We start from the raw sequence: 26,669 nt of genomic DNA, 5'->3' as shown, positions 1-26,669 counted from the left end.
CTGAGATCTTCTCTTCCCAGGGATGCCAAGTTGATGAGGATTTATTGGCTTTAATCCCCAGGGCTGTGTCGGAGGCGGACAACAATGCTCTTTTGGTGCTTCCATCTCTAAAGGAGGTAAAAGGGGCAATCTTCTCTTTATCGAGCGACAGTGCACCGGGTCCAGACGGGTTCTCGGGTTACTTCTTCACAGCTTGTTAGGAGGTGATGGGCCAGGATGTCTAGGCGGCGATTGTGGATTTTTTCAGGGGGGGGAGCGCTCCCTAGGAGCTTCACTTCGGCCAATTTGGCTCTTATTCCCAAGAAGGACAACCCTGAGGTAATGGCTGATTTTTGCCCCATTAGTCTTTGCAATTTTTCCTACAACATTATTGCCAAAATATTTGTTTCCAAGCTGGCAGGGCTCCTCCCGTCCTTAGTGGCGGAGGAGCAAGGTGCTTTTGTGCAGGGTAGGTCGATCCATGACAACATATCCATTGTGCAGGAAATGGCTTATGACTTGAATAGGAGGGCTCAAGGGGGCAATGTCATCCTCAAGCTCGATATGGCAAAGGCCTATGACAGGCTAGAGTGGGAGTTCCTTTGGCGTGTGCTCTCTAAGTTTGGGTTTTGTGACACATGGATCGCTTTGATCAGGAAGACTGTGGAGAATTGTTGGTTCTCAATTATTATGGGTAGCAACACGTCGGGGTTTTTCAAGTCCTCTAGGGTGGTCAGGTAGGGGGATCCTTTATCCCCAGCCCTCTTTATTTTGGCGGAGGAGGTGCTGAGCAGGGGCATCAAAAACTTATTTGAGGAGGGACATGCTTCTTATTATAGGCTCCCGAGAGGGTGCCCGGGCATTTCGCACTGTTTGTTTGCTGATGACACCATAATCTTCACCAAGGGCTTGAAAAGATCTCTCACACAGGTCATGGGGTTTATTAACAGATATGAAGGCTTTTCGGGGCAGCTTGTAAATAAGCAGAAGAGCTGCTTCATCTTGGGGGACAAGGTCTCGTTGGCGAGGGCACAAATGGTTGGGGTAGTGACCGGTTTCCCAAGGAGGTCTCTGCCAATCACCTACTTGGGGGCCCCTCTCCACTCTGGAAGGCTCAAAATTTGCTTATTTGACAGCTTGGTGGAGAAGATAAGGAATAGGGTGGCAGGCTGGATAGGCAAGCTCTTGTCTTCTGGGGGTCGGGTTACGCTCCCCAAGCATGTCCTAGCTTCTATCCCCATCCATGTTCTCACTACTCTGTACCCGCCCAAGGCAGTGCTGCGGAGGTTGTATAGTATATTTGCAGATTTTTTTTGGGGCAGCTCGGAGTGGGGAAGGCACAGGCACTGGGTTGGTTAGAGGAAGGTCTGTAAGCCGCTTGAGGAAGGGGGGCTTGGGATCAGACTGTTGGAGGATGTTGGTGTCTCGCTTAGGCTTAATGGCCTTTGGAGGGTGCTTACGGACCAATCCCTGTGGAGTGAGTTTTTTAGGGCAAAGTTCTTCAAGAACATCCACGTCGCTCTGGCAGGATCTTGTGGGACAGGCTCAAAGTCTTGGCGTTGCACGTTGGCCAACAAGGATTTTCTTTTGGAAAAAGCATAATGGTTGATTGGTACTGGCAGGGTATCATTCTGACTTGATAACTAGACAGGAGCTGGGGCTCTAATAGATTATGTGGATAATGGCCTGCTGATGGACACGGGTCTGATGGTGAGAGAGGTACTGGGAGAGGACGGCAGCTGGAATCAAGAAATACTGAACCTCATTGATTCATCGGCCGTCAAGGAAAGTATTTTGGTGGGGAGGTATGCACTTACTGATAGGGAGGATGTCCTAGTTTGGTCCCCCTCAAGTGATGGGAGATTTACCACCAAGTCTGTGTGGAATGAGATTTGGACTGCCTCTCCGATGGTGCCTTTTGCGAAATGGATATGGAACGTGTTTGTTCTGGTGAAAATTGCATTCTTCTCTTGGCAGCTTCTGAACGGCAGGATCCCTACGGATGAGACGCTTATGTTTGTGGGAATACCATTAGCCTCAAAATGTAATTGTTGTGGTACTCGTCGTTGCGAAACGACGGATCACTGTCTGCTTTATGGAGGTACAGTGGCCAAGGTGTGGAACTACTTTGAGCGGGTTTTCGACATCCACTCTACTCCCACTCAGAATGTCAGAGGGCACATAGGGCAGTGGCAGAGCTTAGCACGGTGCCGCTCCCTTAGCACTTATATCATAGGTGTTCTACCGTCCTTGGTGGTTTGGGAGCTATAGAAGGAGAGAAATAACAGAAGGCATGGTGAAGGCAGCCGCGCTGCGAGCTCCATCATAGCAACCATTAAAACCTGGGTGAAAGACATGCACATCCACCCCAAAGTAGGGCGGTCAAGGTCTTGGCGAGAGGATCTAATTCTGCAGTGCTTTGGGCTGGCGCCTGCGGCCCCCAGATTGAAACGCCCGATGGCAGTTTAATTGGTGCCCACCATTTGCTTCGGTGAAACTCAATGTAGATGGGGCTTGTAGGGGCAACCCGGGCTTAGGAGGAGGTGGAGGGGTCATAAGGGATCCGGATGGGATGGTCCTTGCTGCTTTCTCAAATCACTATGGGGCCTGTACAAACTCGATTGCCGAGCTACGTGCATTGAGAGATGGTCTAGGGCTATGTCGCGATCTGGGGTTCATGGATGTAACAGTTAACGTGGACTCTGCCTCCACGGCCAGGATGGTGTGTCAGGGCCGATGCAACCTATGGAAAGGCTGGTACTGGTTCCAGGAGATCTTGTCACTCGTTTCATCAACTCGAGCCTGTGTCTCGTTTGCTTATCGGGAAAGTAATAGAGCGGCGGATTGGTTAGCCAACTTGGCCTGCGATACTGAGTCTTCGGTAACCTTTCAGCAAGATGGTTTGCCTACAGGTGTGTTTCAGGTTATTCTCCGTGAGGACAAGGAGGGTCTTCCGGTTCTCAGAAAATAGGGTAGCCCTTCTATTCTGTCGGTCGTTTTGTGGAGTAGCCCTGTGAGGGCAGCTCTATGGGTTTGGGGTAAGGTGGAATGTCCCCCCGTGTATGCTCTTATTCTTTTATTGATTATTAATAAAATTCTAGGGGCTGTCCCGGGTCCCAGTTAAGTTTGGGGTAAAAAAAAAAAAAAAAAGGGGAAAGAAGGAAATTTCCGTTTGATCAAATTGTTTTTTCTTTGATGGGGATTGAATTTCTTCTTCCTTACCCTACACAGGGGGTTCTTCTTCCTCTTCTTCTGTTTCGTGGAAGCAAGTTCTTACCCAACTGTTTTTCCGTTTCTGGAACAGGTTTACCAAACACCCCAAAAACTGTTTCTCAGCACAGAAACAGCAGAAAGATTATCAAACGGTGCCAAAATTTCCTAGTTACAAGGAACCAATAATATGAAAGTTTTGTGAGAAATAAATGATAATAAGAAGGAAATCAATAGACATGAAACATGGAACAGAAGGCAATAACAGGGGACTTAAAGGGCCTGCATGATAACACTTCTGTTTTTGGGCCATGTTTCTATTCCAGAAATGACTTTTTCTATTTCTGTTACTGGGCAAAATTTCTGGACAAAAAAACGCGTTTGGTAACGCATAGTAATTTCTATTTCTGGGCCACAAAAAACAGAAACGCGTTTGTCATGCATAATAATTTTTGTTTCTAAAGCTTCTATAAATTTTAAAAAATGCCATTGAATACCCAAAAATTTGGTGGAGGTGGTTGCGATGGTGGTGCTGCTGGTGGTGGTGGAAGTGGTGGCGTTGGTTGTGGCAGTGAAGGTGGAGGTGGCGCCGTGGCGGTGGAGTTGGTGGTGGCGGTGGTGGACGTGGTGCTGGTGATGGTGGTGGTGATGGTGTAGGTGGTGGTGGTAGTGGTGGGGGTGGTGGCAGTGGTGGAGGTGATGGTGGTGGTGGTGGAGGTGGCGGAGGTGGTGGTGGTGGAGGTGGAGGTGGAGGTGGAGGTGGTGGTGGAGGAGGTGGTACTGGTGGAGGTGAAGATGGTGGCGGTGGAGGTGGAGGTGGAGCCGTAGAGGTGGTGGTGGTTGAAGTTGCATTGGAGGGGGTGTTTTATTTTGAAAAAACTGCTTTGCCCATCAAATTAACCATGTGTTCATTAAAGAGCAACTCTTCCCCCTCCCTAATTTCTTCCTTTTATTTCTAGGACAGAGAAGCTTCAAATTGGACCTTCTTTTATTCTATTTCTCAGCAACTTTTTTGTCCTGGTTCATTCCCAGAAACAAAAAATGAACCAGTGTTAACAAACGGATTTCTGTTCTTTTTTTGTTCCCAGGAACAAAAAGCAGAGAAATAGAGAAATAAAAGTGTTATCATCCAGACCCTAATTAACATTGAAATTGTTAACATACTATGTAGTCTAAAAACCAAACTTTTAACACCAGTATTATCTGCAAGGATGAAAATATAGGGAAAGACAAGAATCAAACCTGATGCAATAGATTTTTATGTGTAAGCATTACTCCTTTTGGATTGCCAGTGGTTCCACTTGTATAAACAAGTGTAGCAACATCATTGGAGTTGATAGCTTCGTAAATGTACTTCCGACCTAGAGAAAAGTTTGTCAGAAAAATGGTAAACTCACCAATTAACAAATAGAGCTCATTTAGAGGGAATAAAAGCCATAACCAATCTTTTATGTGTGGATGTGCGTTCATATACACAGAAAGAGGGAAATATCATGGAAAAATTGAGCAATACAAAACCCAACTCTCATGTCCAGGTAACAAAGTTTGCACTACCTTAAAGAGAAATTTCACCTATCAAACAAGTGGCGTCCACTCAGTATAGAAATCAAGATTCAAGAATAATTAATTGATATCAATCAACAAGTATCTGAACTAAAAACTTCATCTAAAATCAAGATTTATAAGTATAAGTTGGCTTAGTGGCAAGGGAAAGTGTGAGAACCAGTTGCTATAGTAAATCCAGTAAAAAGTCTATATGCAGCAAAGTCAGAAGACTCAGAACGCATAACCCAAAGGTTCATTGGTTCTCCATTATATGGGATAATCATTTATTACCGAGACAATCTTGTTTTGGTTGGCGTCTTGCCTATGGCAAGCTTCCCACTAATGAATCTATCAGAGGTAAAGTTGTTCAGCTGGTTTCCAAGTGTGATTTGTGCAAATGCAATTCAGAATTGGTGGCGCATAACTTCATGGAGTGCAATTTTTCAAGATATATTTGGCAAAGATTTATGGCATGCTTTGGAATTGATTGGCAGAATCATCAATATATTTCTGATTTTATGCTATGGTGGAAGCGCAAATCTCGCGGGCAGGCACTGAAAGGTGCATGGAACATTGGTTTCGTGAAGATCTCTTACCATCTATGGATGGAAAGAAATCATAGAAGATATGACAGAAAAAGCTCATCTCCAAATTATGGAACATTATAGGAGTTGTTAGATGACTTAGATCAGTTTCAGATCTGTTGAGCTGTAGGAGCCTGGGCCTTCCTATTATTCCAAGTAAATATAAGATCTTGGAAATTCACTGGTTTAAACCGGATCCCCTCTGGACGAGATTAAATCTAAACAGCAGCTCGCTGTGAAATCCAGGAAGATCCGGGGTGGGTGGTGTCATGAGTGATCACTTTGGCAAGGTATTATATTCATTCAGGTGCTTCCTTGGTCAAAAGACGAATTACGAAGCTGAATTCTAAGTTCTATTGAAGGGATTTCTGTGGCCAAGAATTTGGGAGTTCAACAGTTATGGATAGAATCTGATTCTGTGGTAGTGGTTCTCTCTGTGCAAGTGAAGGTTTCGTCCAGCAAGATTGGATCTCTCTTTCAAACTTACCCAAATTTGATCTGCACACACACCATCTCTATAGCATTCATGAACTCTAGAGTTAATACAAGAATATCTCTTTCTACCTTGACCATTAAGATGAACCTCCAAATGTATGTTGTGATTGTACCCAAGGTTTAAAGTATCGATCCGTATCGGATTGGATCGAAAAATACGTATTGTTATCGGTCGGTACAGATACGTCTCTTTTTTTTTAAAAAAAATGGACTGACTCGGATGGTATCGAAATGTATCGGCCGATATGGGTCAATACATACCGATATCCAAGGTTTAAAGTGTTGGTATTGGGTATCGTATCGGAAGGGAGATTTTAAGAGACGTATCGTATCATATCGGAGAGACGCAAGATACGCTAGATATGTATGGAAATGGTCAAGAAACATATGGAAATGCTCAGTATGTATGCTAAATACAGTTTTGAAGCTTAAAACACTATGAATAAGTAATATGTAAAATATGTATTGTATAAAAAGGAGAACAAAATACAACGAGACAAACGCATTCAATTGATTATATATAAAAATGTGGTTTCTTACATGTACTAATACCAATTTGTTTGGGTTTCATATCGGTACGTTAAAAATAAGATACTTATCGGTTAGTGTCGGTAGATACAGAAGAATACTTTAAACCTTGCTGATACCATCGATATCGTCGATACAAACCATAATAAAGCCATTTCGAGTCACATACTCGAAACAACACACATTCTGGACCAAAAAAGAAGGGAAACTCTCGACCGAGAGTCTGAAATCTTCCATTTAACCAAGTTTATTCACACTTTTGGAGTTGGGGCTTCTAATATACACTCACAAACGAATCAAGCAGTGCTACAATATCATCCTTTGCATCATCCAACAAGTTGAGATCAGAGATTGAAGGAGATTTCACAGAAAAAGATAGGTTTTCTGAAAGGAAAAAAACTTGATCTTTGTGTTTAAATCATGGTTTTTAATCCTATTTTTTGCTTTAAATCCATAGATTTGGGTTAAACTAAGTTAGTTGATGCATCAAAATCTTCATGGCAATAGACTATTAATACATGTAAGAAATCTCATCCTTTATAACAATTTCAATTTAATGCACTTGTCTGGTTATACGTTGTTCTCCATTTTAGTGTTTATGCACGATACATGTTATATATTGCTTATTTCTGTTGTTTTTTTGCTCCAAAAGTGTATTTCCATGTGTATCTTGACCATTTCCGTGCGTATATGTAGTGTATGATCCGTATCTCCAATACAAAACGATACGATACAATACGATGTCTCTTAAAATCACCCTTCCAATACGATACCTAATACCGATACTTTAAACCTTGGTTGTACCCATATATCAATCTGGTTCTACCACACATATCATCATCATTGTTAGCATCATATGTAAGCCTTTATTTCGCGATTCCTCAATATCTGAGACTATGTCTATACCTTTTTTGACAAAAGTGTAAAAATCCATACACTTTTTCATTGGCAAAAGATCCTTTGCAATCCACATAGAAAGGCCTCCCTAGATGGTCCTCATTTTCGCCATTTCAATAGGTGATATGGCAGCTCCAACTATTGATAGATAGGGTACAGTTTGGATTGACCACCTGGCAAATTTCAGAGACAAATTAAATCTTTTCACACTCGCCCCCATTGTATTGGCATTTCTTTCTATTTCAGCTATCCAACTATCTTCTAAAAGCTTAACAGGTTTAACCATATTTCATGACACATTCAACTCCGTTAGGACTGAAACTTTATATGTGAGCAGGGGAGACATGGGACCTACCTGCACAAAATTCCGTACAAGAAGGCTTTCCTATGTGGCTCATGCAGGAAACTAAAGCTCTTTTCATTACCACAATCAGATTCTTCTAAGTTTCCTCATGCGTTCAACTTCTAGGAGATCACTTTCTCATTTCTTAATAAGTTTGTCACGCATGACCAAACCTCTACCTCAAGTCAAATTTTTCCTTTTGCATCACCTGTCAGAGCTACCCTGAAAGTTCCAGTGCAATCATTTCCAAGTTTCTCTCCACTAATATGGCAGTCATCAGAGCCAGGTTTTCAACCTAAAATTTCGTGTTTCAGTTCACCCAACATTGTGCCCCTTAGAGCCTGATAGCCACCTTCTATTCTTCTAAAGTCACCGAGTTGTACAACTTCTCTTCAGTTTGATTGCTATTTGTCATTGACAAAGCACTTCAAAAACCCATATGTACATCCACAATTACGTTAAATCATTGGTGCAAGGTTTGAGTAACGATGGAAATCTAGAAGCTGGATCCATCTGATGCCCAAAACCCCAGGATCTTAAGAAATCAAAAACTTGGGACTGGGTTGGAAATGGAGACATCCAATAATAATAGTAATTAGTAAATACAAAATTACAAGAAACCAAGCAACCATGGAGTGCCCTAAACCTAAATCAATGCTGGATATCAGAATGATCAGGGGAAATTATGAGAAAACTAATTTGATGCGTTGACTAGGGCAAAAGGTTATGTAAAAACAATCATAGAAAATTGTATACAAAAGAGAAGTAATAAAGAAAGGATAGATGGCTTTTTGATTGCCCATTTTCAGCTTCTATTTGGTCTGGGATCCTCTCCAAATGCTGGCCTCGCAGAAGAAGAATTCTTCCTTTCGAGAGAGAGTGGAAGTGGATCATCAAATCTTTTGGGGGAAACTCTTTGCGTGATAGAATTGGCAAGATTTGGGATTAGGAGATTGACAACCAACTCTAGATCTATTAGGCAGATTTGGGATTCCATATCTTTAGATGTTAGTTCCAAATCCATCTCCTCCCGGCCCTTGTGTATACTCCCCAAGGAACAGGCTCATTGTTGCTTCCTGGGGACTCCCTCTTCTATGCTCTCCCCCCTCCCCCCACCTAGGTGGGTCTTCTTGCCTTTGTTTTGGTCTCTCCCCCCTCCCCCCTGCATTCTGTGGGGTTTCTTGTTTTTTCTTTTGGTAATGAATTTTTTATTCACCCAAAAAAAAAAAAATAAAGAAAGAAAGGATAGATTCCCATGTCAATTAACCTACAAATAGATTTCAGAATTGACAAAAATGCCTCAAGGAATCAACTTTCAAAATCTGCATCCCACAACAAATAAAATTTCTCTTAGCTCCCATATTCTGTATTCTTCATGTATAAGCAGAGGGGACAAATATCCAGCATTATTTATTTCCCAAATAGGACTCTTTTTTTACTCCTAATTAAACTGTAACTCCCAACAAACATAAATTCATCACAGACTGATACTTCATCAAAAGTACCAATGAATAAAAAGTCAATGCTGAAACATGCTGAAGAAATTAAATTTGGTTTTCGCAATCCAAGAACATAAGAGGAGGTCCTCTTTTTCCTAAAGCTACAGTAACTGCATACAAACTGTAAGCAACAATGTCCAAGTAAAGGGAACTACAGTACCTCATATATCAGTGTACTGGCTTTGTACTGATGAATAAACTCAAAATATTTACTTTAATGCTTCTATAATTATCTAGCAGTTCCACTTTGGGTTGGATAGCTACCAGGTGCTATTGACTTTGCATTACCCCTTTAGATGTGGACAGAATAAGACTGAAGGTGGTTTTCAGAATGTCCATTGGAACTCTACATATAAAGGCACAATGTAACATAGCATCAGGTTTTTCTTGCTTTAGACAACCCTAACATATATGCTACTAGGAACAAAAGCATAGATAAGTCACAAAACAATAAGGAGGCTCAATGAGAAAAATATGAAAATATTTGAGGGCAAACTGCATTCCAAGTTTCCAATAACAAATCTGCGTTAAGCAATACCTTCTTCTTTATGAGAGTTTTCAATAAACTTTTGACAGCTTTCTCGCCCCAAATCTATGATCTCTTTGAAGCTAAAAACTGCTCTGGTTTCTGTCAATTTAGAAGTTATTTCTGATTTCTCACCCCAAAGAAGGATGATAAATTTTAGAGCTGCCCTGGAAATGAATGTTTCTGCGATCTTGTTGAAGAAATCTGGATTGTCCACAACAAGTGCAACACTGTGACAACAAGAAGAAAAACACGGGATGTTCAGCAATTTCTTTAAGAACAAAGATAGGAAAGCTGACACTTTAAATTGAGGCAAATGATTACTTTGCTGGTGCTGGGTGTTCTTTCTAAGGTTTTGGCCTGGGTATGTGGGGCCTCTCAGAATATATCACCTGTCCCTTCCCCATTTTTTACTTACTTCTTTTAATCAACTCCTCTCAAAGCATACCACCTGTCCCTTTCCCATTTTTAACTTACTTCTTTTAATCAAGTCCTCCTTAATCCTTATTGCTACAGGGGAAAAAACAAGAAAAGAAAGAAAAGATAGGAGGAAGTTCTCAAAGCTTTACTCCACCCTAAGACATGGACCTTTCTGGATAGACACTGAAAAATAAAGTATATCACAAAACACACACAACTATGGATCCAAAAGGCGTAATGAAGTAACGAACCATAAATAAATAAATAAGGCAGCCAAACTATATGTCTTTAAAGTTGATGAACTTTGTAGAAAGGACACAATATATTCTTCAAGAAATAACAAAATAAGTAGGAATTGTTACCAGTATTAATGTAAGTCTCGGTATTAGCACCCGGTGCTAATACCGAGATAGGTGATAAGGGTAGTTTAGGTAGAGTTTGTTATTTATTTTTTATTCTCTTTTCCTGTTTTACCCTTAGTGATAATTGTTGAAATTATTTCTCCACCCGTGACCCCCTTTGGATAGTCCGCCGTGTTAGAGTTCGTGTATGATAAACATATTGTTTCCTCACTTTCCTACAAAGTCGGCCTTTTAGAGGAAGCAGTTCCAACTTGGTATCAGAGCAGGCAGGGGTCATGGTATCGAGTCCCTCTGGTAGCAGGCAGGTGTTGAAATTATTTATCCACCCGTGTCCCCCTTTGGATAGTCCGCCGTGTTAAAGCTCCTATATGATATACATATTGTTTCCTCCATTTCCTACAAGGTCGGCCTTTTAGAGGAAGCGGTTCCAACTATGATGAAGTCTAGAAAATTAGGGAGAATGACTTGTGTCAATGAGACACAGACCAGCTTTATTTATAATGAGGAATAGAAAATTCTAGAATGAGTACAAGACCAAAATACCCCTATTGACAATTATACCCTTGTACTCATATTACAACACCCCCCCTCAAGTTGGTGCATAGATGTCAATCATACCCAACTTGCTAACAATAGAACTAAACAACTTAGAACTTAGGCCTTTGATAGGAATATCCGCAAGCTGATCATCAGAGGGAACGAAGGTAATGCACATCTGACCACTGTCAATTTTCTCCTTAATAAAATGATGGTCCATCTCCACATGCTTTGTTCGATCATAATGAACAGGGTTGTGAGCAATATTGATTGTGGACTTACTGTCAGAGTAAAATCGCATAGGCAAATCAACCTCAAGTCCAAGGTCTTGTAACAATCCTTGGAGCCAAAGAGCCTCACAAATACCTCGGGCCATAGCCCGAAACTCAGCCTCTGCACTGAACGAGCAACAATGGTTTGCTTCTTGCACCTCCAAGTAACAAGATTTCCTCCAACAAAAATACAGCCATGGACCAAGAACTCGCGAGATCTCGCCAAGATCTCGCCGAGATTCTCGGTTGTTTGAAATGCCGAGTCGAGATGCCCATCAAGTGTTAAAATTACAATTTCTCGCCGAGATCTCAATTCTTACCAGGTTTCGAGTGAGATGGAAAATGAGTTAAAAAAAAATTCAATATCTCGCCGAGATCTCGGCGAAATCTCAGGTCATGGGCATGGTTTCGGGTCTTGGGTCACAAATTTACCCATTTCACTTACCATATAGGAAGCCATCTCGACAGAACTCGCTAAGCTCAGCGAGTTCTGTCAAGAGGCCTCTTTAGCTCTCTCTTCTCACTTCTCTCAAATCCTCTCTTCTATTCTTCATTTTTTCCATGGATTGAAAGCTTTGGACGGTGATTTTGCTACCAAACTGAAGATTGAAGCTCACTTTTGCAAGATTGATCAAGTTTTTTAAGGATTTTTTAAAGGTAAGCCATTTTCCTTAAATCTATTTTTTTCAAAAAAATTGATGAAACCTTGGTAGATTCATGTGATTTTGAGTTATGTTACACAACTCAAGCCAATCTATCACTTGATGGAGTCCGAATGTTTTTTTGGTTATTAAATTTTTTATTATATTTTCTGGAAAAAAAAATGAATTTTTTCAAAAAAAAAATAGGATAAATACTTATTGTTTGGATTTGATTTTCATATATGTTAGACAAGTTTGCATGCTCTACAGCCTCATGGAGTCATTTTTTTTCACCCATTAAAAAAAATATTTTATTTTTCAGATTTAATAATAATATTATTAAAATATTTAAAAAATATATAAAATTAAGGAAAAAATACCTGTTTTTGTTGGAAAATTATGCACAACATATGTACATAATGTCCAACTTCAAATGGTGTCAAATACATCATTATGTTATAATATTTTATACTTTAAGGTATAATTATTTTTAATAAAAATTATAAATATTATTTTTAATTAAGAAATAAATACTAGGGTTAGGGAATAAATAAGAGATAGGTATTTGATTGTTCTAATAGCTTCACATTATGTTTAATAGTTATGAATACAATACTTTAAGTGCTTAATACTTTACTTTAAGTCTGTAATAGTTACTAATACATGCTTTTTTATGTAACAGTGTAAAAAATAAGATATTTCTTACACAATGAGGGATATAGCATGCATAGTTATCAAGGCGGCGCCAGGCGTCCAGGCGCCTTGGTCGACTTGGGCGCCTTGGCCGCCTAGGCGGGCGCCTTGTTCGCCAAGTTGGTGTCCCCTTGAATTTTAACCCTCTTTACTGCCTTGGGTCGCCTAACCGCTGTGACAACTACGATAGCATGGCTACATGGAGTCCCGATGTCTGAGGACAACAAGAAGTCAAAGTGTAACTACTGTGGAAAGATTCTAAATTCTGGAGGAGCAACTAGGTTAAAGCAACATTTGTCTGGTACAGGCAAGGATGTTGCCTCATGCCGAAGTGTTCCGAACCAAGTGAAATTGGCAATGGCACAAAACTTGAGAGGAGTACGAACAAAGAAAGCTCAGAGGGAAAGACAACAAATAGCTTTTGATGAGGCAGTTCTAGAGAGGCCTGGTGTAGAGATCCGTGGAGGAGTAGGAGATGATACTGAATATAGGCCTACTCTTGGTGAGTTCGAATCAGAGGTTGAATGGAAGAATTACCAGCAGACTTTGGCAGAGAGTAGACAAAGTTTTCATTTTGAGAATATAAGAGCATATGAGCAAGCAAAAGGAGCTGGTGGATCTGGCTCAACTGCACCAGTGCAAGAAGATGAGACGAGGAGAAGCACTAGTACAAGAGATATCCCACGGCCCCAAGCCGCCTGACCACGAGCACGTTCCCCAGATCCCATTTTTTAGCAGGATCCATCTACCTTTAGGCAACAAGATGCCTACCAGCCAACCATCCCGCAAGTGTTTGGTGGTAAACAAGAGGAAGCACGGAAAGCCTTCAGCAAGTTCATGCTATATAATGGCATTCCAGCTAATGTAGCACACGGAACATACTATAATGCATTCCTTGACGCTGCAGAGAGGACAGACCCAGGATGGAAGGGACCTACACCATATGAGTTATATAATGTATATTTGCCTCAAGAGGTAGAGGAGTTGAAAGAGTACATAGAGGGTCTGAAGCCAAGGTGGGACAAATATTGTAAAATCCACAATAAATTTAAATTTTTGGAACTTGTGTGATTTCAGGTTCCAGTTCTGTGTCGATGTTTGCTTCTATGTTATGGACTGCATCGGTCGAGGTACTAGACCAATCAGCTGACACACCTATGGAGGATTCCGGGGAGGAGTCTTCTCAACCTGCCGTTCTAGAGTCAGAGAACCCTGGTGGGGTCCCGCATCTAAGCTACATGTGTCAGACATGCTACCTGGAGGGAATGCGGAACCTTTCCCTTAACTAACTCATTGTAAGTATGAACTTATTTGTGTATTTATATGCCGATTGTATGACCAATCAGATTTATAGGGGTATTCTGGTCATTTTATCCCTGTAGGACCCACATCCCCAGAGGAGAATCCAATTCCCAACAATTACCCGTACCCAATTTACCCATGATGTCATGTAACATCATTCTATAATTACATTAAGGTAATAAGTACAAAATTCTGGTTAAAAACAATTTTAAAAATTAGTTTTAAAAGCTGTTTTTACATTAAAGGACAAACAGCCCTTAAATAAACCAACCACTATAAATATAAACCAATTACACTATTCATCAATCTAAGAGGTTAATAAATTAGTTATAGAAATAATTAATACTCAAATTACCACCCTACCCCTTACTGCTTAAGTATTATGCATATATATAAACCCCCCCTTTACTATTCTCCTTCTTCCTCTTATCTAAACATAAGAAGAATCGATCCAGCCTTTAGAGCCTTACGGAAGCTTAGAGAAAGAAGAAGAAAAAGGGGAGAAGAAGAAGAGAGAAGTACATCATACGTTGGGGCTTTGATTCTATACTTGGAGTTGAAGCTTGAGAGTGCAATTGGAGTTCTTCCTGCACAATCTAGGACTGCTATCACACTGATATCACCATCAATTTCAGGTAGGTCCTTAAATTTCTGCTGTTCTCTTCTCTTTCTTCTCTAATCCTAAGCCTTAACCTAGTCCTAACCCATGGCAACCATTAAAACATGTAAACTAAGCTTTAAAAATAGGAATGCTACCAACATGAACCTAATTTAGAACATACTAGGTTCTGTTATACTTGAAATTTCAGGGTTGTTTCTCTACTGAACCTAATTTCAAGTTCCATGAACCAATTTATAAGCCCTAAATCATTAATTTGAGAAGTAATTAACCTAAATCCCTAATTTTAGTATTTAAATCTGAAATTCAACAAATACGAGAGATGACCCACCTTAAAAATTGGTCAATTACAGAAATTGACATCATGCATGTCAAGATCTTCCATTAAAAGACCGAATCCCCAAATCTGCCTTTTGAACCGGATTCATAACCAGGGTTGAACCGGACAACCGGTTCAGGTGCCCCGTGAATCCGGTTCAGCCATTTGTGACCAAAATACCCCTGATGCCTTTGACTGACCTCTGGTTATGCTCTGATCTCCAAACATTGCTGATTTTCTGCTGATAGGGACTGTTTCCAGTCTTTTCTTGCTGGTTTGTCTGTTCTACTGGGCTATTTTGGAGGGTAATCGTTTCGACCTTACCTACAGAGACAAGTAAGGGAATTCTGACTTTAATTTTGGAGTGTTTATCACTTTAATTTGGTTTTGTTCTAAATGTCATGCCATACATCATCGAAATTATCCTGTTCATGTAGTTTATTAGCTTTTATTTACTTCATTAGAATCTGCATACGATATAGGTTGCATTAGCATCTTGCATTTGCACTGTTATTACTTGTTACTGATTTCTATTATTGGAAAAGTATTGTTCTATTCAAATTCAGCTATACATACATGTGTTACCGTGCATAGATTGCACTGGGCTAGGCTGTTTTATCATAACCCAGTACTACGCCCCTTACCAACAGGGGGTAAGGTGTTGGACAACCCGTGGTACAGCCGAAGGGTATGCCAGGGTACCATTCACTATCCCATGTTAGCTTGTATACTCCGCTGTGGGAACAAACAGTAGGGTTGGTCATTGAGGGTTTGTTGGGTTAGCTGCCTGGTGATATGCTTTCCTAGAGGGTGCTCACCGTGGTAGAATGGTTTCGTTCGGGTGACCGATGTCTGGAGCTGCCTGGTGTAATGCTTTCCGGTTGGTCATTGGGGGTCTGTTGGGTTAGTTGCCTTATGTCATGCTTCCCTGGCAGGTTCTCTTCGAGGTTAGCATCTACTACAGTAGTACTTATACCCCATGTGACTTAGTATCCATGTTAGGACATGCTACTTCGAACATTCATCATAATTGCTGCGTTATGTTTGCATGCATTCCCTTATTGGGCTTAGTTGAGAGCTCATCCCTTGTGATCACTCTATTTTTACAATGAGACTTCTATCGCTGTTGTTTGTGCTCCTTTGGGGACTCCTTCTGTTCAGGATTCTCCTGTTGATCGCGGAGCTGATCCTTATGTTCTAGTGGAGCACGAAGCACGACTGCTCGTTCTCCTGATCTCCCAGACTGATCAGGCTCTTTCCTTCCATTTGTTTTTATCACTTTTTGTAGTACCTATGTATATAACCTTTTTGGAGTTTGTGTTACACCTCTGTGAAGCAACACTGTAACCCTGATGTAAATGGATGCTCATATATATATAAATACTACTGTTATCACTAGTTACCTTTTAATTACTGTCTTATTTCTTATTAAATTGCTTCCGCTGCACTTTGATTTGATTATATTGTGAATGAAACTGCGAATAGAGAATTGCATTGTGATCTTGGTTGGATGTCGGGGACCACCTGTCCCACTTGGCCCTTATTAACCAGGCCGGGGTGTGACATTTAAGTGGTATCAGAGCATACCCTGCTCTTTTTCTATTCGCAGTCAAGTTCATGATTCGGCAGCTCTTGAACTCATTGACCTGAAGGTGAGTTCAGTTTAGGATTAATTAAAAACCTTAACTAAAAGCTACCAAGTAAAATGAAAATTAACTGTAGACTATGATATAAATACAAATAAATTAAAATAAAATAAAATAAAAATCAGATAAATATACAATATAATTAAAATAAATAGAAATAAATACATTATAAATTATATAAAATTATTTAAAAATTATATAAAATTTTTAAAAATACTTTTATGTAATAAAAGAGTTGTATATTCATAAATTGGGTGTAAAAATCATACCTTTATGCTTTAAAATGTTGTGTTATATGATTTTAAACATATTAAATGCTATAATTATGCTTAAGTTAGGAAATGGCTATGAAGTGAGTGTTTATTTATTGTTCATTATTTATTGTTTTATTATAATATAATATATTTTAATATGTAGCATTACTTGTGAGTTTTCTTATTAGGAGTTCGATTTTTGGCTTAACATATAACACCAACTCGAGATGAATTATGTGTTAAGACCAATTGAGGAGTACAATTACAACCCCGAGAACATCGATGAACTCAATCGAGCGCTTGAGTTGCTTGTTAATAACCGGGTATATCTACAGTCTGTCTTATGGAATGACAGCAAATCCTTGTGGGCCAGAGATTTTTACATCATCGATCGGAGAATGGATTACCTTCGGGCCCACATTTCTCGCATCAAATCTATCCTCCACAGATGGGCAGATATACTTCAAGGCCTTCCTTGAATTCTGTGGAGTACGATAAGGCTTACCTTGCCTTTATTACTACTTTCTGTATTCTGTGCATGTATGTATATCAAACTGCTGCATGTGATGATAGTTTGATGTTTATTCTTTTTCTCAGCTGATCATTATGGATCCTCGGCCTCCTATTACATATCAGAGGCATAACACCGGAGGGCGTGCATAGGCCGCCTCATCCTCCAATCCTACCCATAATGATCCTCCAGCTAGGGGTACACAAGCAAATCATCCTCCTCCATCCCCTGATATGCCTGCTCACGACATAGCTAGCCTTATAAGGGCTATAATGGAAGGGCAACAACAGCAAATGCATCAGATGATTACCGATATGGGTAATCAATTCCAGGCAGCCATCAGAAGCATCCAAACTTCACAGGCAGCCCCTGCAACTGCTGCAGCCCCTGCTGTCCCTCCCCCTCCTACTCCACAACAGGACACTGAAGGCTGCATGATGGAAAGGTTCCTCAAAATGCAGCCCCTCACTTTTGCTGGGATCAGCATGGACACCCTGTTACCTGTTAAATGGGTGAAGGAGATGGAGAAAGCCTTCGAATTTCTTGGTTGCAATGATCAACAGAAACTCATTTGTGCTAGATACAAGCTACAATATGAAGCAGAGGCTTGGTGGGAAACCACAAAGCCTATTTTGCAAGCAGCACACCCTGTCCTAACTTGGGACATTTTCAAACAAGCCTTCTTTGGGAATTATTTTCCCACTAGTGTGAAGAAGAGGAAAGAGATTGAACTGGCTGAATTGGTTCAGGGATCGAAGTCAGTGCTGGAGTATCAGCAAAAATTTGAAGAACTATTCTTCTTTTCTCCCCTCACATGGGTACCGATGAAGCTAAAGCACAGAAGTTTGAAGATGGGTTGAGGCCACAGATTGCCTCAATTATGGCCACAAGACCAACCCAGGGGTACTCAAAGACCGTGCAAACCGCAAAGAAGATTGAGGATAAGCAGAGGGATGCTTATCATATTAGTCAGTCCTCAGGCAAAAGAGCAACACCATTCCCTGACAGAGGATTCAGCAAGTTTAGCAAGTTTTTTGAACCTAGTGCAGTCTCATCCTTGCCACAACGAAGTGAATCTAAGGCATCAGTAACCAGACCGGTGTATGCCAATCCAAGCACCAAGGCGTCAGACACTACTTCTTCTGCTCCATCGATTGTTGCTGAGTTTAATGTTTCACCTGTGGCCAAATGGGTCATACCTCTAGGACTTGCTACCATAAGAGGCCTATGCTTCCCCCTCGCCAACCAGCCGGCAAACCTCAAGGTCGAGTCTACTCCGTGACTGCAAGTGAGGCTGAGGCTAATTAGGCTGTGATAACTGGTAACATTCTAGACTTAAAACTTGACTGTATTTTTTTTTATAATTGACATCATGCATACATAATCATCAAGTCATGGCATATAGGTACCATCCTTATTTGTGATCATCCAGCATATACATTGTTCGATACTAGAGCGACGCACTCCTTTGTGTCTCCGTCCTTTGCTAAGAGGACTGGTGTATCACCTAAAAGTCTATCAGATGGCTTAGCAGTCAATACACCTACTGGGTCAAGAATAGACTCGAACACCTTATATGAACCGTGTGCAGTGAGAATTGCTAGTAGAGTCATGAATGCACATCTGATTCTGCTCGATATGACTGACTTTGATGTCATATTGGGTATGGACTAGTTGTCGGCTTACAAAGCTAGTGTACTATGTGCTGAAAGGAAGATAGTATTCCAGCCAAAGGGCAAGAAAGGATTCATCTTCGTGGGTGATAAGAAGAAAAGACCAAAGAAGATGGTAATTTCAGCCTTGGAAATGAAGAAATTATTGAATAAGGGATGCCAAGGATACCTTGTGTCGGTCTTGGATACCAGGACACAAGTTAGGCCAATGACTGAGATCCCTATTGTTGAGGAATTCCCTGATGTCTTTCCTGATGACTTGATAAGTCTGCCTCCACCAAGGGAGAATGAGTTTGTGATTGATCTCATACCTGGAGCAGCGCCAGTATCTAAAGCACCATACAGAATGGCACCGATAGAATTAAAAGAATTACAGACTCAGTCACTCAGCTTCAAGACTTGTTAAAGAAAGGCTTTATAAGACCGAGTATCTCAACTTGGGGTGCTCCAGTCTTGTTTGTGAAAAAGAAAGACGGCTCCATACGGATGTGCATTGATTACAGAGAGTTGAACAAGATAACAATCAAGAACAAATATCCTCTGTCAAGGATTGATGATCTTTTTGATCAGCTTCAGGGTACCCAAGTCTTTTCGAAGATAAATCTCAGATCAGGGTACCATCAGCTTCGAATTAAGGAAGCTGATGTTAGTAAGATTGCCTTCAGGACTCGATTTGGGCACTATGAGTTCCTGGTTATGTCATTTAGGCTTACTAATGCTCCCGCAACATTTATGGCTTTGATGAATAGAGTTTTTCATGATGTCCTAGACAAGTTTGTGATAGTCTTCATAGATGATATCTTGATCTACTCCAAGAATGAAGAGGAGCATGCCTACCATTTGAGGTTTGTTCTGCAAAGACTGAAAGAGAAGCAACTATATGCAAAATTCAGCAAATGTGAATTTTGGTTGCCTCAAGTTGGGTTTCTAGGCCATATTATTTCAGCCAGAGGGATTGAAGTGGACCCAGGGAAGGTTGAAGCTATGGTAAATTGGGAGAGCCCCAAAACTGTAACAGAAATTAGAAATTTTCTGGGATTAGCTGGGTATTACAGAAGGTTCATTGAAAATTTCTCAAAAATAGCTATGTCCATGACACAGCTTACTAAGAAGGGCGCCAAGTTTGAGTGGAATGAGGACTGTGAAAATAGTTTTCAAGAGCTGAAGAAAAGATTGGTGACATCCCCAGTTCTTGTTCTTCCTGATGGAACTGAAGGGATGGTGGTGTACACTGATGCCTCCAAGTCAGGGTTAGGATGTGTGTTGATGCAGAAAGGGAAGGTAATTGCCTATGGTTCTCGACAGTTAAATGACCATGAGAAGAACTACCCTACACACGACCTAGAGTTGGCAGCAATTGTGTTTGCATTGAAGTAATGGAGGCATTACCTGTATGGTGAGAAAATTGAGATTTTCACAGATCACAAGAGTTTAAAGTACTTCTTCACACAGAAGGAGTTGAACATGAGACAAAGGAGGCGGCTTGAACTCATTAATGATTATGAGTTTGATATCTCATATCACCCAGGTAAAGCCAATGTAGTGGCTGATGCACTCAATAGGAAGTCTGCAGATTGAGATACAGGCCGATTTCAGGTTGAAGATGGGATTCTGAAGGACCTACATGCTATGGAAGTGGAATTAATATTTGGTGAAACTGAAGAATTGATTTCTGTATTGATGGTGCAACCATTACTGCGAGCTCAGATAATAGCAGCACAGTCCTCTGATGAAGAATTTCAACACATTGTGAACAGTATTAGTACTGGGGCCCAAAAGAGTGCAGATTTTTCACTGACTTCTGATGGAGTGCTTATGTTTAAAGATAGACTATGTGTACCCGCGGATACTCACTTGAAGGAGCTCATTTTACAAAAGGCTCACCAATCTCCCTATACTGTGCATCCTGGTGGTACAAAGATGTACCGAGATTTAAAACAGTTCATGTGGTAGCATGGTATGAAGAATGATGTAGCAGCCTTTGTTTCCAAGTGTTCTACATGTCAACAGGTTAAGGCTGTTAGGAATAGACCACAGGGACTTTTGCAACCCCTAGCTATACCAGAGTGGAAATGGGAGAATATAACCATGGATTTTGTCACTGGCCTTCCTCACACTAGGAAGGGAATGGATACAATCTGGGTAACTGTTGACAGATTGACCAAAACAGCCCACTTCATTCCCATGAAGATTACTTACTCCATAGATCAACTGGCTAAGCTTTATGTGGATAACATTATCAGACTTCATGGGGTACCAGTGAACATTGTGTCTGACAGAGACCCCAGGTTTACTTCAAGGTTCTGGAAGAGTCTACAGAAGGCTTTGGGAACTGAGTTGAGTCACAGTTCAACACACCATCCTGAGACAGATGGACAGTCAGAAAGGACAATCCAGACTTTGGAAGATATGCTCAGGGCTTGTGTACTAGAGATGAGTGGCAGTTGGGATGAACACCTTTCTCTGATAGAGTTTGCTTATAATAACAGCTACCACGCATCTATTGATATGACCCTATTCAAGGCATTGTATGGGAAGACTTGTCATACTCCACTGTATTGGGATGAAGTTGGAGAGCGACGCATCTTGGGTCCTGAGCTGATCCAGAAGACCTGTGAGAAGGTGGATCTGATAAGAGAAAAGATCAAGGCTGCACAGTCCAGGCAGAAAAGCTATGCAGATAAAAGGAGGCAGCACATACAGTTTAAAGTTGGAGAGAAAGCATTCTTAAAGGTGTCTCCAATCAAGGGTGTTATGAGATTTGGGAAAACAGGGAAGTTGAATCCCAGATACATCGGCCCATTTGAGATCCTAAGTAGAGTTGGTCCAGTGGCTTATCAACTAGCACTGCCCCCATCTCTTGCCGGTGTGCATGATGTGTTCCATGCCTCTATGTTGAGACAATTCATCCCTGATTCTTCACATCTGCTGCCTCAGCAACCAGCTGAGCTTATTGCTGACCTGACATATGAAGAGGTGCCTGAGGAGATTATAGACAGAAAGGAACACAACCTGAGGAATCTAACTGTCTCTTTCGTTAAAGTCAGGTAGAGTAATCTCTCTGTAGCTGAAGCATCTTGGGAAAGAGAGGGACTTAATGAAAGAGAGATACCCTTATCTCTTCGATCTTCCAGGTATGTCAATTTCGAGGACGAAATTCTAATAAGGGGGGTGGAGTGTAAAATCCACAATAAATTTAAATTTTCGGAACTTCTGTGATTTCAGGTTCCAGTTCTGTGTCGATGCTTGCTTCTATGTTATGGGCTGCATAAATCGAGGTACTAGACCAATCAGCTGACACACCAATGGAGGATTCCGGGGAGGAGTCTTCTCAACCTGCCCTTCTAGAGTCAGAGAACCCTGGTGGGGTCCCGCATCAAAGCTACCTGTGTCAGATATGCTACCTGGAGGGAATGCGAAACCTTTCCCTTAACTAACTCATTGTAAGTATGAACTTATTTGTGTACTTCTATGCCGATTATATGACCAATCAGATTTATAGGGGTATTCTGGTCATTTTATCTCTGTGGGACCCACATCCCCAAAGGAGAATCCAATTCCCAGCAATTACCCGTACCCAGTTTACCCATGATGTCATGTGACATCATTCTATAATTACAGTAAGGTAATAAGTACAAAATTCTGGTTAAAAACAATTTTAAAAATTAGTTTTAAAAGCTGTTTTTACATTAAAGGACCAAACAGCCCTTAAATAACTCAACCACTATAAATATAAACCAATTATACTATTCATCAATCTAAGAGGTTAATAAATTAGTTATAGAAATAATTAATACTTAAATTACCACCCTACCCCTTACTGCTTAAGTATTATGCATATATATAAACCCCCCCTTTACTATTCTCCTTCTTCCTCTTATCTAAACATAAGAAGAATCGATCCAGCCTTGAGAGCCTTAGGGAAGCTTAGAGAAAGAAGAAGAAAAAGGGGAGAAGAAGAAGAGAGAAGTACATCATACGTTGGGGCTTTGATTCTATACTTGGAGTTGAAGCTTGAGAGTGCAATTGGAGTTCTTCCTGCACACCTAGATCTTTCGTCACTGATATCACCATCAATTTCAGGTAGGTCCTTAAATTTCTGCTGTTCTCTTCTCTTTCTTCTCTAATCCTAAGCCTTAACCCAGTCCTAACCCATGGCAGCCATTAAAACATGTAAACTAAGCTTTAAAAATAGGAATGCTACCAACATGAACCTAATTTAGAACAAACTAGGTTCTGTTATACCTGAAATTTCAGGGCTGTTTCTCTACTGAACCTAATTTCAAGTTCCATGAACCAATTTATAAGCCCTAAATCATTAATTTGAGAAGTAATTAACCTAAATCCCTAATTTGAGTATTTAAATCTGAAATTCAACAAATAGGAGAGATGACCCACCTTAAAAATTGGTCAATTACAGAAATTGACATCATGCATGTCAAGATCTTCCATTAAAAGACCGAACCCCCAAATCTGCCTTTTGAACAGGATTCATAACCAGGGTTGAACCGGACAACCGGTTCAAGTGCCCCGTGAATCCGGTTCAGCCATTTGTGACCAAAATGCCCCTGATGCCTTTGACTGACCTCTGGTTATGCTCTGATCTCCAAACATTGCTGATTTTCTACTAATAGGGACTATTTCCAGTCTGTTCTTGCTGGTTTGTCTGTTCTGCTGGGCTATTTTGGAGGGTAATCGTTTCGACCTTGCCTACAGAGACAGGTAAGGGAATTCTGACTTTAATTTTGGAGTGTTTATCACTTTAATTTGGTTTTGTTTTGAATGTTATGCCATAAATCATCGAAATTATCCTGTTCATGTAGTTTATTAGCTTTTATTTACTGCATTAGAATTTGCATATGATATAGGTTGCATTGGCATCTTGCATTTGCACTGTTATTACTTGTTACTGATTTCTATTATTGGAAAAGTATTGTTCTATTCAAATTCAGCTATACATACATGTGTTACCATGCATAGATTGCATTGGGCTAAGCTGTTTTATCATAACCTAGTACTACGCCCCTTACCAACAAGGGGTAAGGTGTTAGACAACCCGTGGTACAGCCGAAGGGTATGCCGGGGTACCATTCACTGTCCCATGTTAGCGTGTGTACTCCGTTGTGGGAACAAACAGTAGGGTTGGTCATTGAGGGTTTGTTGGGTTAGTTGCCTGGTGATATGCTTTCCTAGCGGTCCTCACCGTGGTAGAATGGTTTCACTCTGGTGACCGATGTCTGGAGTTGCCTGGTGTCATGCTTTCCGGTTGGTCATTGGGGGTCTATTGGGTTAGCTGCCTTGTGTCATGCTTCCCTGGCAGGTTCTCTTCGAGGTTAGCATCTACTACAGTAGTACTTATACCCCATGTGACTTAGTATCCATGTTAGGACATGCTACTTAGCACATTAATCATAATTGCTGCGTTATGTTTGCATGCATTCCCTTATTGGGCTCAGTTGATAGCTCATCCCTCATGATCACTCTATTTTTACAGATGAGACTTCTATCGCTGTTGTTTGTGCTCCTTTGGGGACTCCTTCTGTTCAGGATTCTCCTGTTGATCGCGGAGCTGATCCTTATGTTCTGGTGGAGCACGATGCTTTGTGCTCCTGCGACGACTGCTCGTTCTCCTAATCTCCCAGACTGATCAGGCTCTTTCCTTCCTTTTATTTATATCACTTTTTGTAGTACCTATGTATATAACCTTTTTGGAGTTTGTGTTACACCTCTATGAAGCAACACTGTAGCCCTGATGTAAATGGATGTTCATATATATATAAATACTACTGTTATCACTAGTTACCTTTAATTACTGTCTTATTTCTTATTAAATTGCTTCCGCTGCACTTTGATTTAATTATATTGTGAATGAAACTGCGAATAGAGAATTGCATTGTGATCTTGGTTGGATGTCGGGGACAACCTGTCCCACTTGACCCTTATTAACCGGGCCGGGGTGTGACACATATGGGGTTACTCTTATGGCTGATGGTTGGACTGGACCTACTAGATAGTCCATTATAAATTTCATGGTGAGTTGTAATGGGAAGACTGTATTCTTGAAGTCTGTTGATGCATCAAAGCATGTAAAGGATGCATCATACTTGTATAAGCTACTGAAGCAAGTGGTGGAGGAAGATATAGGAGCAAAGAACGTTATCCAAATTGTGACAGATAACGGTTCTAATTTTAAAAAGGCTGGAGAGAAATTGATGAACAAGAAGAGTAAGAGGATCCGCCTCTTTTGGACTCCATGTGTAGCATATTCCATTGATTTAATGTTGAAGGACATGGAGAAAAAAACTTTGGTGGCTGATGTTGTCAATAGGGCAAGGCAAGAGACCAACTTTGTGTATAACCATGGTTATGCTTTAGCCATGATGAGGGAAAAATGCAAGGGGGATTTAGTGAGGTCTGGTGTCACTCGATTTGCCACCAATTACATGGCATTGAAGAGCTTTCAGACGAAGGTGATAGGTCTGAGGTCAATGTTTGCAAGTGAACAATGGTTTGGTTGGCTAGGTTCTAGGACAGAAGAAGGGAAGGCAGCACAACAGACCATTGCAAGTGATCAATTTTGGAAGGACTTGTATAAAGTTGTTGCCATATTAGAGCCAGTGGTGGCAGTACTAAGGATGGTTGACACGGAGAAGAAGCCTACCTTGCCCCACATATATGCTGCCCTGGAGAAGATGAAGGAAATGGTCCGAGTTGCAATACCCCAAAGTGCTCGGTCATACATTAACATCATTGATGAGCGGTGGGAGAAGCACTTAAGTCATCCATTGCATAAAGCTGGTGAGTTCAACACTTCAACATACTTTAAACTTTATATGAGTTTTTGTATTTACATATTCAAAACTCAAAAGTGTTAAGTTACTACACGTTATATTTGTGGTTTCCCCTTTACTAGCATACTATTTGAATCCAAAGTACCAGTACTCACATAATCTTGGGCTAGACACAGATTTGTTAGTGGCAATTCAAATTGTTATTGAGAAGTTGGAGCCCAATACAATGACACAAGCTGATTGCAATGATGAGGTGAGAGTATGGGACTTTGGTACTTTGGTAGTAAGTAAAGGAATGTAATTACTAAATAGCAAACACTAATGCCTCTAACAATGTTTGAAATTTAAAAGGAAAATAGATCAAATTCTTCAGAGAGGCCTCAACAAGTTTCAGTCAAAAGCTGCAGTGGAGGGTAGATAAAAGTCAAACCCTGGTAGGTGGCAATGTGGCATGACATTACATTTATGAATTATAATTTTATCCCTTTAGAATGTACATATTCTTAATATTCTATGTTTATAATGCAGCTGACAGGTGGGTGCTTTATGGTACAAGTTCACCCAACCTGAGGAAGGTAGCAATCAAAGTGCTCTCACAAACTTGTTCATCCTCTGGGTGCGAGCGCAACTGGAGTACATTCGCATTAATACACTCAAAGAGGCGGAACAGATTGGGTAGTCAATGACTGGAGCACCTGGTGTATGTGCATTATAATATGAGACTAAGGATGAGGCACATACGTGAAGAATTTGAGACCAATGACAAAGATCCCATCGAACTAGCCAACATATTCCAGGAGGACTCTGATGATGATGAGGATCCCCTATTCCAGTGGGTGAGGGATCATGGTGCACCAGAGATGGATGAGCCTGGAGGTAGGCCCGACTCCACCATTGCGTCCGTAACCGGTATAGATGTTGACGACTATATGTCGCAAGAAGAGCGTGCACATTCAGAGTCACCGAGACCTTTTGAGGCTGCAACAGGAACTGCTCCTGATGATGATGATGATGATGGTGGTG

The 26,669-nt window shown here is 40.8% G+C and overlaps 1 protein-coding gene across 1 annotated transcript in view; it reads right to left on the bottom strand.

The window, feature by feature from the left end:
* LOC122658913 (probable acyl-activating enzyme 16, chloroplastic) overlaps positions 1-26,669 on the bottom strand; it is a 169,905-nt gene that overhangs the window by 84,605 nt on the left and 58,631 nt on the right. Inside the window, exons 5-6 of the mRNA XM_043854067.1 lie at positions 9,619-9,836; positions 4,432-4,550 (exon numbers count right to left, since the gene is read on the bottom strand). Of these exons, the coding sequence (XP_043710002.1) occupies positions 4,432-4,550; positions 9,619-9,836 (337 nt within the window). The remainder of the gene's footprint in view (positions 1-4,431; positions 4,551-9,618; positions 9,837-26,669) is intronic.

The sequence above is a fragment of the Telopea speciosissima genome, chromosome 4 (genome assembly GCF_018873765.1).
Source record: "Telopea speciosissima isolate NSW1024214 ecotype Mountain lineage chromosome 4, Tspe_v1, whole genome shotgun sequence".
Classification (NCBI taxonomy): domain Eukaryota; kingdom Viridiplantae; phylum Streptophyta; class Magnoliopsida; order Proteales; family Proteaceae; genus Telopea; species Telopea speciosissima.
This window is presented reverse-complemented; position numbering and strand designations above follow the sequence as displayed.